The 17,155-nt window shown below is 37.1% G+C and overlaps 1 protein-coding gene across 2 annotated transcripts; it reads left to right on the top strand.

Annotated features, from left to right (window-relative positions):
- The first annotated feature begins 1,897 nt into the window (after positions 1 to 1,897).
- Positions 1,898 to 17,128, top strand: LOC132159995 (calpain-2 catalytic subunit-like). 2 transcript variants are annotated; one of them, XM_059569689.1, is made up of 21 exons: positions 1,898 to 2,233; positions 3,558 to 3,627; positions 5,466 to 5,584; positions 6,400 to 6,533; positions 8,699 to 8,867; positions 8,993 to 9,076; positions 9,159 to 9,244; positions 10,020 to 10,085; positions 10,178 to 10,338; positions 14,141 to 14,310; positions 14,439 to 14,450; positions 14,551 to 14,762; positions 14,878 to 14,914; positions 15,567 to 15,632; positions 15,720 to 15,777; positions 15,858 to 15,922; positions 16,035 to 16,103; positions 16,189 to 16,267; positions 16,349 to 16,465; positions 16,624 to 16,682; positions 16,801 to 17,128. In XM_059569689.1, the coding sequence occupies exons 1-21, from the start codon at positions 1,997 to 1,999 to the stop codon at positions 16,822 to 16,824; spliced, it is 2,094 nt and encodes a 697-aa protein (XP_059425672.1). In that variant the 5' UTR covers positions 1,898 to 1,996; the 3' UTR covers positions 16,825 to 17,128. The 2 variants fall into 2 exon arrangements, with proteins under 2 accessions (XP_059425672.1, XP_059425673.1); XM_059569690.1 differs by lacking the exon at positions 14,439 to 14,450 and having other exon boundaries at positions 1,899 to 2,233; positions 14,141 to 14,329; positions 14,558 to 14,762.
- Positions 17,129 to 17,155: the final 27 nt, after the last annotated feature.

The raw sequence follows: 17,155 nt of genomic DNA, 5'->3' as shown, positions 1-17,155 counted from the left end.
AGGCCTAATGGAATGGAATTACAGTAATTTTGTGATTAAGCTATAGCGTTTGTGCACTTATACTACATGTACACGGATGTTTAAAAGAAATATGCACAAACTGAAAAATAACATTCAGTAAAAAAAAAAAAAAATAAGAAGAAAAGAAAAAAAGGGAACCCCTTTGTTAGCCCTGGTGTCCGTGTCGTCTCATTCTTCACCTACAAGACATAGGCTATAAGACATGATACATACGATCTAAACAGGATGCCTCTCAGTGCCCTTCAGTACGAGCTAATGTAAAGTCTAATTCTTTCAACAAATTCTTTTAACAATACACTGGAATGGAGGGAGGCTCTCACTTGACTGTCAGCTTATACTTGTTAAATTGCGTCCTCTGGTGGAGGTGAACTAGACAGTATAATTTAGATTTTGTAAAGACAAAAATGTATTTTGCACAAGATGTCATGGCCAGGAATTAGGAATTTGTTCCCACATTAATTTGTGGTCTCATGTTATTAATTAGTTCACTCGTTTTACTTTAGATAAATCCACTTTATTTGTTTCATTGTTTTAATTTCGTTAAATCATGGTCTACTAATGATGGTTGTACTAGCATTTTAAATTGCATATTACGTCATACATATCTGGAAAAAAATTGCAATATTATCAGTTTCCCTACAATTTATAGGTATGTGTTTGAGTTAAATGAAAATGTTGTTTTATTCTATAAAATACTGACCACTTTTATCCCCAAATTCCAAATAAACATGTTGCCATAGAGCATTTATTTATAAGTGTGGCATGAAGCATTGTCCTGCTTGAGGAAAAAAAACAAAAAAAAACAATTAAAACCTCATCCTGGCTCTTCTTTGCATTTCATTGATAAAGAGCTTTTTCTAGCTTTGACCCTAGGAGCCTGTTTCAAAATGTCCTCATGCTTCAACCCAGCTACCGTTTTACGTTCTTTTTGTAAGTCACTTGATGTCATCCCATGGCTGTTGAGTGACATTCGAAGGAGTTGACAGTCATCCTCGCCATTGGAGAGATGTTTTCATCTTCTGCAGGTCTGTAGCTTTGTCCACAATGTCAGCAACTTCACCTTATTCTTATGAACTGCTGTCTTTGAAATTTTAAGGATGGAAGCAACCTGACTCTCACTGTCTCCATCTGCCAGTAAAGCCACAAGTGAACCCTTCCTTTCCTCACACAAAACTTTTCAATTCAACTCTTCCGGCATGGTCAGTAATACTTATTATTTAATTCCAGGTACTTTTGAAGTGCTACTAGCACAGTTTTTGCCATCCTGTTGCGAGTCAGGATTGTGATGACCACACTGTTAAAAAAACAGCATATGCTGGTTAGGTATGTTTTGAAACTGGGATGCTGGTTTGAGCTGGTTTCATATAGCAATCAAAACAAATGAGCGTTTCTATATCGTACCGATTAGAAATCCACGCTCCTGACTGCGCTGACGCGACTGTAATATCCGGCAGATGGTACTGTTGAGAAGCTAATCATGTTCTGGGCTTTTACCGTTAGGAGGGAATGTCAGAATGAACGAATGTCTGAACGAATGTTGCATAAGTTCTGTCCGCACGAGAAGCCAAACTTGTTTAAACTCCAAAATCCATTGTTAATTTAAAATTAAACTGTTTCTTCACATGCCATTGACAACTGGACATTTTTTATATAAACAAGAAATAGCCTAACGTTCTTTAATAAACAAGTAGTTGTTAGTATTCATTTTGTGGTAGGTTATAATAGAAATGTAGCATCAATATCGTGATCAGTCAGATATGGTATGTTATTATTTTCGCATTAGCTGTCAGTGTAGGCTATATAATGTGAACGCGCTTCTTCCTGTTCTTCTTGTGCGTAAAAACGCGCAATAACGCGCTCATGACAGCCTGACCACGCCTGGGAAGTTTGGGGCGGAGAGTCACAGTTAACTAAGTTGAAGGATCAAGACATTTTTACATTTCTCAGACTTCTTGGGCTCTTCAGAAGTGGAAAAATGTCTGGAGTCGCCTCTACCCTGGCCAAGAAGAGAGCGCTGGCTGCAGGGTTCGGGTCTAACGCCAACGCCACCAAATACCTCAACCAGGACTTCGAGGCGCTCAGGAGCCAGTGTCTCTCCGGGGGGGCCCTGTTCTCAGACCCCTATTTCCCAGCCGCACTCGAATCCCTGGGTTTTAAAGAACTCGGACCCAGCTCGTACAAAACCAGAGGCATAGTGTGGAAAAGACCTGGGGTATGCTTTCAGTGCCGTTTATTAACTATAAGGGCATCATTCGCTCACTAGTAGAGATTAAACGGAAACTTATGCACTTTCTATAAATTGCGTTGTACCGTTATCCTTTTCTTTACGAACGAGCATTCCTAGTTCGCCAACATCTTTCTTTGCACAAGTCGCGTTCTGTTTGCTATTTTTAATAACTTCAATAGCTACATTCGTCAAGCTGACGTCTTCTTGGCTGCGTCTCGCCTTTTAGGGTCGCGTCGCGAGCGTTGCGTTTCAGCGGCGTAGCAAAACAGTCCAACTTTAAAAAGTCTTCTCGTGACCAGTGTGCGTTCCAAAAGCTCATTTAGACCCAAACGTTTTAGTTTTTGTCATATTTGTGTTAATCTGTAAATCTGCATTTTGTCATATGTGACCATGGACGGCAAAACGAGTCTTAAGCGATATTTATTTATTTATTGATTTATTTATTTAATTGAGATTTATACATCATCTGAAAGCTGAATAAATAAGTTTTCCACTGATTTATGGTTTGTTAGGACAGGACAATACACTCTTAAAAATAAAGGACGCTTATTAAAATTATCTTCTAAATGCATTAATTTAATTTAATTTAAATGTAATAAAAGGTTCTTGACAGCGATGCCATAGAAAAACCACTTTTGGTTCCACAAAGAACCATTCTGTCAAATATTATTTAAAAACATTCTTTCACCTCAAAGAACATTTGTGAAACAGAAAGGTTCTTCAGAGTTAACGGTTCTTTAAGGAACCATTTAAACAAAAAAGGTTCTACTCTAGCATTATGAAGCACCTTTATTTTTTTTGAGTGTATTTGCCCGAGATACAACTGCAAATCTGGAATCTGAGGGTGCAAAAAAAAAAAAAAAAAAATCTATATCGAGAAAATCACCTTTTGATTTTTGAGTTTTGATATTTTTACAGTAGGAAATTTACAAACAATCTTCAGGGAACATGATCTTTACTTACTATTCTAATGATTTGTGGCATTAAAAAAATCAATAATTTTGACCCATACAATGTATTATTGGTTATTGCTACAAATATACCTGTGCTACTTATGATGTTTTGTCAATGATCTGCCCGATAATGATCCCAATAACTCGACCAGCGTACTGTTGCTATGATTACTGTAGCCGATTTCTGTTTATTCATTTACACCATGTGGTCAGATTAACAGCTGTTAAGTAAATATATTCAATGTTTATCTTTGTATATAGACCCACATAAGACTGTAATCTTAATATTTTAGTGTCTATATGCTTTCCTTTTCATATCAGCATTTCAAACGGGGTGTTGTTGGTGTCTTTTGCAGGAGCTGCGCTCAAAACCCCAATTCATCGTCGGAGGAGCTACACGGACGGATATCTGTCAAGGAGCTCTGGGTAAAAGATGAAAAACAGTCATCCACCTGCAAGAAACACATTTTGAGATTATTGGTTAATCCTCCTGGTTCGACTATATGTGAAGAACCTGTTCAGTATACATACAGTGTCTCCGAGTCAACAATACAGCTCACTGAGTCACAGATCTCTTCTCGCCCTTATCTTTATTCTTTAAACACTGGAGACCTGCAAGTCAGTACTGTCCGCTTAACGTTTTAACTGCCTCAACCAGAAAATTAGCTTGTACTATGGTGCAATCAACGCTAACCTCAAATTGAAGGTCACCTCAAATGTGCATCATTGCATGATTCGTTATAAAAGGTAACTAATTATTTACATCATTACTTTGAAAGGAAAGTAAAAATTATGCTACACTGGGATGCTCTCCATTAATCTCTGCAAGCCACAAGTATAGTTTGTACGCAACGACACATAGGCTGGAACTACAAAAATGTCGGTTTTAAAGTGGCGTAAGTGCATTTAAACCTGAATGTTAGATTTGGGGCTGAAACAAAACTGAATTCCACTGTTTTGTTTCTTGTATAATGTATAACGGTGGTGTTAATTTATGTGTTACTTTACTCCCTAATTTGATAAAGAAATTTGATTGCATAATGCACATGACTTATTACTGTGGTGAAGCCCTTTATTAATTCCACGAAGGCTTAACAATGAAATCAGTTCGCTGTGAACAATGTGAAAATGCAAACACTCCCAAAATATAATACCTAGAATAAGGGTGGGTCAGGATCTGAAGGATGCTTTTAACATAGTGTTCATTCCAGTGGTCATTGTTAACTCAAACTAAAGCTAGTGACACTGAAATAAGCAGAAATTAAAATAGAAATGTTATATGAAAAACAACAACAAAAAAAAAAAATTCTAATAAAAAATTAGAAATGTTGGCAACTAACTGAAATAAAAAGCTGAAATAATAAAATGTCTAAAATAAATTAAACCTAAATAGAATTATTAATAAACAAAAAGTGGTTAAGGAAAAATGATCACAACAAAATTGAGTAAAACTTAAACTAAAAATTAACAATAAAAACTGAACATCAAAAAATAAACACAAAAATAAAAGCTGATTAGATCTATCTATCTAAACCGTTCGGAGGACTTTGAGCACCCAACTTCTCAACAGTTAATTTACATTCTAATAGCTTTACACTAGTAACTTTACTAACTTTGTTCTCCCCTTCTGTACCTAATCTCTCTTTCTTTTGCCTCATTCGTTCCTGTTTGTTGTGTTTACCTCTAACCGAATGGCTGAGCCAAACACATAATACAAACTGTCCAAACCTAGAAACTAGCGTGAGGAATTTTGCACACAACCGATTTTGTTTTTAAAGGCTGCAGTTAAAGAGAGAAGAACTTGGCTGTATTTCTCCTCGAAAGTCTTGCATTAGAAACATACACGCACTTTTAATGTGATACATGTGATAGACTGCAGGAAAAGCAGCCTGTTTCTTTTGAGAAGGGCAGATTCAAGTCTCTGCATTTTCTACATGCGTCTGCTGTCGCAGATTTGCAGCTCACCACTTGGCGTGACACGAAAACCACAATGGCTCTCATTGGCTGCCTGGTTCCATAATGAGTTTCATTTGCCCCCCTTAAAATGTGCCTGTTCTTGCTTGTCTGCAGGCGTTTTGAATGTCATGCTAAAAATGTTCGTCAAGGTTTCATTTTGCATTCCAAATGCAAGTATAAGTAACTTAATTTGCACATCCATTAAAGATTTAAGTGAAAACAGGCCTGTATGTGGCTGTTTCAGCTACAGACCACAGAGTGGTTGTAAACACAGTCACAGACTCACTTCCTGTCTCGCCGTCTCTCAGGTGACTGCTGGCTGCTAGCGGCAATAGCCTCTCTGACCCTGAATGAGGATGTTCTGGCGCGAGTGGTGCCCGCTGGACAGAACTTTGATGACAATTATGCTGGAATCTTCCATTTCCAGGTATCTGCAAGTTACACTCTTACAGTAAACTTATCACTTTGCATTATAGTGCTACAATATAAATTCATTGGCGTACATGCAACTCCAAGGTATTTTAAAGAATACTACTGTAATATCGTGGTATTACCATAGTGAATGCCCAGAAAACATGACATTGCCATGGCAATCATACATGGTAATTCTATAGTACATTTGCATAAATATAAAACTATAGTGTAGGTCCAAAAAAAATCTGGAATTGTTACACAGTTAAAAAATCATTTATAATGTTACAAAAGATTTATATTTCAAATAATAATCCTGAAAAAGTATCACAGTTTACAAAAAAAAAAAAAAAGGACGAAGCGGCACAACTGTTTTCAACATTAATATTAATAAGAAATGTCTCTTGAGCAGTAAATCAGCATATTAGAACGAAGGATTCTGAAGGATCATGTGACACTGAAGACTGGAGTCATGATGCTGAAAATTCTGCTTTGTATCACAGAAATATATTACATTTTCAAATCCATTCAAAAAGAAAAGTTATTTTAAACTGTAAATTCTTTTCAAATAAATGCAGCCTTGGTGAGCAAAGGTTACTTCTTTAAAAAGCATTAACACGTTTGAATGGTAGTACTATAGTACATGACCAAAAAAACATAGTAGTAGCATAGTATATGTCGAAAAGCCATCATAATACATAATTTATGCACTTTTTGCTTTCTGCTTTTAATGCAGAGTTTTACTTTTGTATTTGAGTGTCTTTGCAGTTTCCCACACTTTTGAGATTGAACAGATAATGTGATTCTGCACACTTTACCTCCGTCCTTTAGTTCTGGCAGTTTGGCGAGTGGGTGGATGTTGTCATTGATGACCGGCTGCCGGTGAAAGACGGCGAGTTGGTGTTTGTTCACTCCGCCGAGGGAAACGAGTTCTGGAGCGCCCTGCTGGAGAAGGCCTATGCGAAGTTAGTGTTTGTGTGTGTTGTGTCTTGAGTTTTTGTGTAGAACTGCCTCAACCAGAAAATCAACTCATTCGTGGAACTTACTTTCTAAGAATAAACAATTGGAAAATCCTTTGTTTTCTTTAGGACTGTCATCTGATTTGAATTGTTACACAACTCTTTCCCCGCCAGCATTTTTGAAAAAAGTTGCCAGATACCGCCAGCGATTTTGATGATTTTCGCTCAAATTTGATGGCCTCCAGTGTATTTTGCTGTATGAATATTTGAATATGCAATACACCAAAATAAAAATCAAAGCCTCTACTTTTAAACAAACGAACAAACAAAAAAGAAATCAGTTTTATTCTAGCTGAAAGCATTCTTTTTTATCAACACTTGAATATAGGTAAGTTTCATAAAAATGTATAGTTTCGAGTAAAAAGGTGAGAAAATCACATTTTAATAAAAAAATACATCTGGATAATAATCAGTACAATTATCAAAGCATAAATCCTGTAGATCGCTTCCCTTACTCCTCTTGCACAGCCATATACCACTTCCTGGATCATCATTTTACTCCGTAACATTATGCATCATATGTTATGTTGCATAATCATCTATTGCTGATGATCACAATATATTTAATATGCATCTGTTTACATAAGAGATCGCTTGTTTCTTCATCCTGTTCACATGTGTTTTTGTTCAAGAGGTTTTGTGCTTGTTCAGAAGATGTTTAATAGCGCCCCCGAGTGTATAACAGTGAAAACATGAAAAGCCGTAAAAACTTGTCTTTGGCTAAAAGACGAGATAAATCATCAACGGCAGGGAAAGAGTAAAAGAAGAATTGTACGAAAGACCCAACACGTTCTGTGAGGATCTGGTTGTTAGTGAACTTTGCATACAAGCACAGCAGGATTTACCCACAGCAGGTGTATTCCTGGAATAAGGGTGTGCCATTTTTTAACCTAGTGCTCTTTAGCGTTTATCATTGCCTTCCAAACACATAATGTGGACCAGCTGTCGTTTGTTGCATTTGTTGTGTTTAAGAATGCGTTTACAGCCAGTGACCTACTAATTTTGGAACCCTCATGTGATCTATGGGAATTGCCCCGCCCACAAGTGGTGATGTCATACATGAGTATTTATGATAGGGGTGAAATTACATGCTTTTCTAGTAACCATCAGCCTGGTTCCTTTGACCAAAACCCAATCTGATTTTTACATTGGCTTTTGGATTATTGCCGAAAATATATATATATATAAAAATAAACTTCTTGATTCTTTCATGTTTTGTTTATCATGATTATCTTCAAAAATGAACACAACTTTAAGAATTTTTTAAGACTAAAGCTTAAATACATTCTGCAGAAATAAAAAGCTAAACTTAGGCTAAAAGAACTACACTAAGGACACATGACTTCACCATCGCCAACAATAGGCTTCTGACAACTCTTTCAGTCTTTATTTAAGAACATTTTCCTGAAAGACTGAGCTATAATAGTACGAGATTATAAACACGACGAGGGTGTAAAAGTTGATTAGTGACTAGATGAGTTTAACTGTTTGGTGTGATGACATTTAGTGTAATTTCCCTGAAAACCTCTGTAGTCCAATATAACCACTTGTTAACAACCACATAAAAGCTTTTTTTTAAATCGTAGTACTGATGTATTTTACGTGGTAGGATAAAACATGAGCATATGTTGAGCTTGTGTTCACCACAAACCTTAAAAACCCATTTAAAAAAAACACTGACTTCAGGATGGTGAAGGTTTGGGCCCACAAAAAAAAAGCTGTGGATTATTTTTCATAGTTTTCATAGTTTCTCTTTTTCTGCACTTAGATATTTTCTGTTTTTCATTCTGTAGTTATAAATCTACAGCACATCTACAGCCATCTATTTGTAGTGAATTAAATTTTAACCACTCAGTAAATATTTAACCATCACATAAAAGAGAAGGAAGCAATTTCATGATTCCTAAATGCAGCTCCATCCTTTTCCTAGACATTTATCTGTCCGAAACAATAATTAAGTCCATTTGAATCTTTGTATAGTATCGAAAATGTCATTTAGTAGGATTTATAGTAGTTCCTCTAAATGAGACTATTTAACAATAGGTGTTTCTCAAACTGAGCTCAAAGACATGTGCGTACAGGTAATGTGCATGTTTTATGGTCTCTGGCAGGGTGAACGGCTGTTATGAAGCTCTGTCTGGAGGAACCACCAGTGAGGGTTTCGAGGATTTCACTGGAGGCATCGCTGAGAGCTACGAGCTGAGCAAAGCTCCTTCCAACATGTTTCAGATCATCCAGAAAGCCCTTGAGGCTGGAGCTTTGCTGGGCTGCTCCATCGACGTGAGATTCCTCTGCCTGAATTTGAATTGAAGTTGGAATTATTTGACCAATCAGCAATCACTTTTAGGTCATAAGCCCCGCCCATTTTCAGATATACCTTTTTTATTTGTAATTCTGTGATGTAGATAACTAGTGCCTCTGATTCAGAAGCCGTCACCCGCCAGAAGCTGGTGAAAGGCCACGCTTACTCACTCACGGGGGCGACCGAGGTATGAATAGAGCTACTGGCAGGCCTCTGTTTTTAATAATATAATACATTTTGTCATTAGAGTACATTCTGCTGTGTCTCAGGTGAACTATCGTGGCCGCATGGAGAAGCTGATTCGTATACGCAACCCTTGGGGGCAGGTGGAGTGGACCGGAGCCTGGAGTGATGGGTACGGTTTCATTACCGCCAGCACCAAAGATACTATAAAAGTTCATGAATGTAACTAAAATAGCAAAATAAAAATCTGAAATTATAAGGTCGCAATCACACAGTGTCAACCTTGTGTTGTTAAAATGGTTGTTGAGTTTATTCATCATTTTATTCGTCACAAAGACATAAAATAAAACGTGTATAATGAAAATAATTCAATGGGTTTTAAATGAAATATGATGAAAAAGTGGGTCTCATTCACTAACCATGAGTATTCAAGAATGTGTGCACGAAATCTACTTAGAAACATCTTCAAAAACTAAACATGATTCACCAGAAGCGTAAATACTGAAATTGACTCCAAATTTACACAAAAAAAAAATGTAAGAACAACCAAACCCATATATATGCAAACATCACATACTCAAATACATAATCCACACACTTATTAATGAATGAAACCCAATGCTTACTCAATGTTTTTACATGTATTTTTGTTAAATATAGATACATATTAAAATCTTTAAATAAATGTTTGAATTTGGAAATGAGTCATTAATAACAGAGCAGAGCTCATTCACATATCCAAGTTTTAAAGGTACAGTACGACTTACAAAGTTTCATTTTAAGGGTCAACGAGTGGGTAAAGTGTGCATGCAAGAAATCCTGACTCCTGACAAAATCATAAACTATCGCCTCTGTGAATTATGTTGAATTCATAGTTTTAATGAATATCTATGGAAATAAATTGGAAACGGTAGCATCACTGATAGTTTATTTTTTCTTTCATTTAGTTCATCCGAATGGAATAACATTTCTTCACAGCGGCCGAACGCCAGCGCTGAGGATGGAGAATTCTGGTGCGTTTACAGATTTCTTTATGGGTCTAGATTTAGTGCAATCTAGACGCAACTCGTTATATATTATATATACGTTTTCTCTCTGTTTTCAGGATGTCATTCTCAGATTTCCTTAGCCATTACTCTCGTATAGAGATCTGCACTCTGACCCCGGACGCCATCACCAGCGATTCAATTAAACACTGGGCCGTGACCAACCACGACGGCACATGGAGGAGAGGCTCCACCGCTGGGGGCTGCAGAAACAATGCTTGTGAGCACACACACACACACACACACACAAAAACACAAACACTAATTTCTAAACAAACATGGACAAACTTTGGTTGGTTTGGTTTGGTTTGGTTTGTTTTACAAGTTTGTGTGCCCATATAATCTAAGCATTAGTGGTAAACAGATTTGGCTTGATGTCTGCAATGGAGGGCTCAGAGAGACTATACTACTCGAGCTACGATAAAGCCCCCCTATAGACAGAAAGATAAATAAATAGATACACATAAAAGGAGGAGATGGGGAGGAGGAGGGATGCCGAAAGAACTAACAATGGAAGAGGTAAGAGGCTGTCTTTTGTACTTGGATATTAATTGGAAGATTAGATGGGCGTACTTCTCCCAAAATTGCATTAATAACTTCACTTATGGAAATGATATATTTTCCTTGCACTGCTTTAACCACCGACCAACCACACCCCAGTCCCCCGCCCTACCCACACCCCCTGTCCTCTTTTTGGAAAACTAAAATATGGTCAATATGGTTCATGCACGCACGAAACTATTAGGATGGTACCTTTATTTTTCACAGACACACCGGGAAATTAATATTGAATTGCTTTCCTTGTTAAGATAATGTAAACCCATGAGGGAAGAAAAACTTAAAAAACATATTCATAAATCTTAAAACTTCTGGTTACATGAGCCTAAGCTCTTTTCAATAAAATCCATGCAAAAGTTAATATCAGATCATCTTAGAATACAGCATAGGATGTCCCGAATATTCTTCAGTTTTATGCAAAACAGAAATACAACAGTTAGAATATCAGATCTCTGTCATATGGCCAAAATTATTATATATATATTTTTTTTGCATACTGTAGTTGTGTTTGACACATTAAAACTGTAAAAATGTTTCTTACAAGATAACACAATGTAACCTCTTTCTCACTTGAAATGTGTCCCTACATTTAAGTCTTGAATTTTAGGGTATTGGACCTGGAAAGTCCTTGAAAGGTCCTTAAAGGGTCATTCCACCCATTTGCATTAAGAGGTCCATTGTTAGAAAACTAGTCATACTATTGAATGGTTGTGCAACATTCTCTCATTTTCCCCTGAGACGAGAGAAATCCACTATTTACCTTTTTCACTTCCTCCTACAATGACGCAAAAATCGTCATTTGACGTCATTGTAGGAGGAAGTGTAAAAAGGGTGGATTTCTGTAAAGACTACAAGCACAAGTAGTCTGCCCATAGGGGGTTGTACCTAATGCGCTAACAGACCTATCACACATCAGTGCCCGTGCGTTTGATTTCACCGGGAGAAACTTGGAGGAAAATACTGATTTTTCAGACGGATGCATTGGGGAGGATTTTGATTTAGACTAAGTTATGTTAGAAACGGATGTTCGTGGCTACCTTTATGAGCCACAGTACAGCGACGAGCAGCTAAAAAAACATGAAAAGCGTCAAACTAACACAGTAAAACATGGTTGATTTACATCGATAATAGCAAACTTATATATAACTTTTAGCTAAGTGTCTAACGTTACATTATTACGTTACATACTAACTTTACTTACTAATTTCTTGACAAGTGTAACGTTAGTTATTGAGGCAGACACATTAAAACAACAAGCGAGCAAAACATACAAGAAATTTAGTTCGTAAACAGAAAAATCATAGGAGATGTGTTTCTTTACAGCAGACGACTATGTCAGTGTGTGTTCTCAGTAGCCACTAGCTGCTAATAGAGTCTAGTCAGAAATAACATTACCTCCAGGCAAATGCGTTTAGTGCTGCTAGAGCTGGTGGTTCCCGACGTTCCTGGCTTTTCGTCGTCGTCGTCTGGCAAGGAAAATACTGAAGGAATTGCGTTTTTCAAAAGCGCGGGTCTCTTCAATCCTAGGGGGTTAGGCGCATAATCTTCATGCTTGAAATGTAAACTGCACACCGTCTGATTTTTTAGTGCTTCAAGTGTTGTGTCCTCACCGAACTTAGGGTTATTGATAACGTTAGCCCGTAGCCACTTTTTGCACAAGTCCGTATCTTTCGGGAATCTGTGAATACTTTTCCTTGTTCTTGAACAACATCCCGGTACTATGCAAGTGCACACCATTTTGTCACAAAACATTAATTGGGTCGCAAAATAACTCTTCACAACAAATTGTGCCAAATAATTTACAATCGGTAGCGTAGAGGAGAGCTCAACTAATCCACATTGATGGGCGGAGTAGTGGGAGTGGCCTGCGGAGCTGAGTATTGCAATGCACTATGGGGATTGTTGTCTATAGTCCACAAGCTCTAAAAAGTTATTTTCTGCCTTTTATAGGCCCAGAAGGACCAAAATAAAAAAAAATGATACTATTCTACTACATATATGACCCACTTTCAATACACATTCATGTCTCCACGGGTGGAATGACCCTTTAAATATGAAGTTAACCAAGGTGTGGGAACCTTGCGCACCATGTACTCCGCCATTGTTGTGTATGTTTATTCATGCTTGCCTTTAAACCGAAAAATACTGTGCATGTCTACATACCTGGCACATACTACACACGCGCATGATGTCACCATTTTCAAAGATTCACGTTTTGGGTGTTTACACGGAAACAATGACGATGGTGTTTTCAAAAACTTGCACTTTGAAACCTGTTTTAAAAAATACGTTTTCAGTCCTTAAACACCATTGTCTGGTAAACGAACAGGCAAAACACATAAAAAGTTTCACATTTTTGGTTAAAAACACTGTCGGGTAAAATGGCCCCTTAGTGTTACGAAGTTTGTTTATGTGCATGTCTTCTTATCGGATATAAAAAATCTCTATCTTAGCACTTATCAAGTTTGGTTGGTTTGGTTTGTTTAATAATATTGCTGATGGCTGCATCCATTTGTGGAGTTTTTTGTGGCACATTTCTTCTGAGTGAATAGAAAAATTATCCACCTCAATTGCATACATTTGTTTATTTGAATTTTAATATTGTATCCCCATTTTCCATTCATTGAGATTTTGCTGCGCATCAAAAAATGTATTCGGTAAAAGTGTTTCCATGTAGTTTATGCACATGTCTTCTTATCAGATAGAAGAATGATCTTTTTCGATTAAGTGCATAAGTTTTAGTTATGTGTATTTCAAGATTTTATCAGAATTTTAGCGTAACAAAGTTTGATTTGGTTTATTTAATAATGGCTGCCTCCATTCATCAAGTTATTTATTTCATAAATTTCCATTGAAGTTATGCATATTTTATTTTACCCACATCTTGGTGTTACAAAGTTTGGTTGGTTTAGTTTGTCTAATAATATTGCTGATGGCTCTGCCCATTCACTAGCTATGTTTCCATGTCCCTATTTTTATGTGCAGTTTAGGCTATCGCATATAAAAACGATGTATAGAAATGAAAAAGATATGTAAATACTGTAAATAACACATGCCCTCAACTGAAACGTGTTTTACATAACATGTTTACTGAATAAAAACATCAAAAAGGCCATGTGACTTTGTGCAATGGGACGGTAAAACTGGACTAACCAGTGGACCAAAGATGGTATTTTGGTATTTCTTAAATGTCTGAAAAGTCTGTCGTCAAAGTGGTCTAATTACCTCCTAGCACTGAAAAGACAGTGACTTCTCCTGCTGCAGCAAATTACCTTTTTAGATTTTTGACACCAGTTTATCAGGAAGTTACGATTTTGTTCTGTTCATCATGCTGGATGGAAATGGGGCTTTATTCGCAAATATATTATCCGATATTCCAATTTTGCGAATCTTGGTCTTATGAAGTTTGGTCGGCTTGATTTGTTTAATATTCTTGCTGACGACGTCCATTCATTGCTCCTCAGACACATTCTGGATGAATCCTCAATATGTGATTAAGCTGGATGAAGAAGATGACGATCCAGATGATAATGAGGTGGGCTGCAGTTTCGTGGTGGGGTTGATCCAGAAGAACCGGCGCCGTCTGAGGAAAGCAGGAGAGGACATGCACACTATTGGCTTTGCTATTTATGAGGTGAGTAGAGACACAAGGTGTATCTACACATTTTGATTCTCATGCACGGAGAGGAAATGAACATAATTACTTCAGAATTACATTTGTATAACATCAAATCCACCTTTTGTTTTTGTTTGCTTCCACAGGTTCCTCCACAGGTAAGAGTTACACTACAAAGAGGATGGGGTGCTTCTCATGACCAATCATACCATTATCCGCAGCATTTCTGGCTCACTGATTGGCCTTTGTCTCTGTCAGTTTCAAGGTCAGCGTGATGTGCACCTCGATAAGAACTACTTCCTGACACATGCACAGAAAGCTCGCTCTGAGACCTTCGTTAACCTGAGAGAGGTCTGCACACGATTCAAGCTGCCTCCTGGAGAGTACCTCATCGTGCCGTCCACCTTTGAACCCAACAAGGACGGAGACTTTTGCCTGCGTGTCTTTTCCGAAAAACAGACCGAAACACTGTAATGTATCCCACCTGTTTGAGGTTTCTCTATTATATGCCAATGCGACTGTATATCTTTTTATTTTGAATACTTGGTTGTGAATTTGATTGGATAATCTTATGTTTATTCCCAGACCATGTGATGACCCTGTGGATGCTGAACTTCCTGATGTAAGCAACTCACAAGATCGCAAGGCTGTTAAAAGTCAATAGAGTTATAGTAGCTATGTTTCCATCCAAAGCTGCAAATTCAACTTATGCAGAAAATTGGAATCTCACCAAAAAATTTGCAAATAAAGCACCGTTTCCATCCCATGTTTTGAAGAGAACAAAATGAGCACATTCTGTGAAATTGGTGCAAAGTATCAATAATAATCTGTTGAGGCAAAATCACATGGCTTTTTTTTTTTAATGGTCAGTTTATGTGCAAATTTTCTAATGCACTCCTGAATGCAATATCTCAAAAAGTGAATAAATGCATGAAAACATAGCTACTGAATGTAAATATTTTTGATTTTGATAAAAAATTGTTGATTAATGCTTAAAATAATTCCTAAATTAATTAAATTATAGTTTTTTTATTTAATAATAACGTTAAGAATAAATACAATAATACATATAATGACAATAATAGCAACCAATTAATAAATTAAATTAAAATTAATTCGGTTATTACCACTACTACTAGTAATACATTAATAAATAATAATAACAATACTACTACTAATACTACTATGGTAAATTTGGGTGGTAATCACAATATTGTCAAATGGCCTTATTGAACCTGTAACATTTTTCAAACTGTGCTACCTCTTGTTTTCAGGAGGCTGTCTCAGACAGTGAAGTTGATTCTGGATTCAGAGGCATGTTCTTAAAACTCGCTGGAGCTGTAAGTAAAGATAGATGACTTGTAATGCAGTAAACATTTATGTTTATTCTGAAAAGCAAGCCAACCGAACCCTGCTTCTCTCTATAGGACATGGAAATATCCGCCACGGAGCTCATGACTATCTTAAACAAAATCGTCGCGAAACGTAAGGGCTCTTGCATCCTCTATGTTCTGCGTGAGATCTAATGAAGAGTCTGAGGAACTGCTTTATGTGTTGTTTTGTAGGAACTGACATAAAGACGGACGGCTTCAGTTTGGAAACGTGTCGTGTCATAGTGAACCTCATGGATGTATCCTCTCAGCTGCAGTTGCTTACTTTTTGTTGTCTGTGTATGTGCTTGAGTCTGGAATCACAAGACTTCAGTGTAGTTGAACTGTAAATTTCCCTTAACTGTATCTCAGGACAGTGGGAATGGAAAACTCGGTTTGGGAGAGTTCGCTACTCTGTGGAAGAAAATTCAGCGATACCTTGTAAGAGATCCACCAGAAGTCTTTAACACAATTCAAAGAATTTCTATATGTCATGACATGTTGCTCCATTTTATAATATCCCCAGGGAATTTACAAGAAGAATGACATGGATAATTCAGGAACCATGAGCACTCCAGAGCTGCGTTTGGCGCTGAAAGAAGCCGGTGAGTCTCAGATACTCTCACAGAAATCATGTTAGTGGAAGATTTTAATATTCACTGCTTATGTTCTCTTTCCTCTTCTAGGTTTCACTCTTAATAACACTATATTTCAGCTGCTGGTAGCACGTTACGCCGAGACAGACATGACTCTTGACTTTGATAACTTTGTGTCCTGTCTCATGCGTCTGGAAATGATGTTCCGTAAGTACCCTCGGTGTTTGGTTCTTAAATATTTTGGCTGATTTTGCAGGTTTGACCTTGCAGATTGTGTCTAGGCCTGTTTATTATGGGACGTTGTGTAGGGTCGGCGCCCCCTGTAGTTCTGGAGCATCTTTAGTGAACCTACTTCTTCTTTTCAGGGGTATTCAAAAAGCTGGATCCTCACCACAGTGGCTTCATTGAGCTGGACTTTGTGCAGGTTTGTCATGCTATAATATTTTCGAAAAATATATAATTGTACTATAAATGACATTTTGAAGATAGATAGATAGATGGATAGATAGATATTTTAAACACATTTTCTTTGTCTTTTTTAGTGGCTGAACTTCACTATGATTTAGACGACTCATCGCCAGACCACACCACTCAAGAGTGAATTCTTAAGATTAAATGTGTTACATTTTTTGGGTTTACGTTAATTTTTTTAATTGTCTATTGCACTTTCGTTTCGACCAGTCTTGGTTCCAAAGTGTCTTACTTCCATGATTGTATTGCGTTTGACATTGGCACACTATTTTTGTTTATAAAGGCAAGCATCCTTTAACTAGGAGAATCTTAACCACTGTATAATAAAAAAAAAGGATTGTGTGCATTATTATGATTGCTTTCTCTGCAAAGGACATTATTAAACATTTTTGAAACATATGAACTTGTGTTTTTATACATGATTTG

The sequence above is a fragment of the Carassius carassius genome, chromosome 16, assembly GCF_963082965.1.
Source record: "Carassius carassius chromosome 16, fCarCar2.1, whole genome shotgun sequence".
Classification (NCBI taxonomy): domain Eukaryota; kingdom Metazoa; phylum Chordata; class Actinopteri; order Cypriniformes; family Cyprinidae; genus Carassius; species Carassius carassius.
This window is presented reverse-complemented; position numbering and strand designations above follow the sequence as displayed.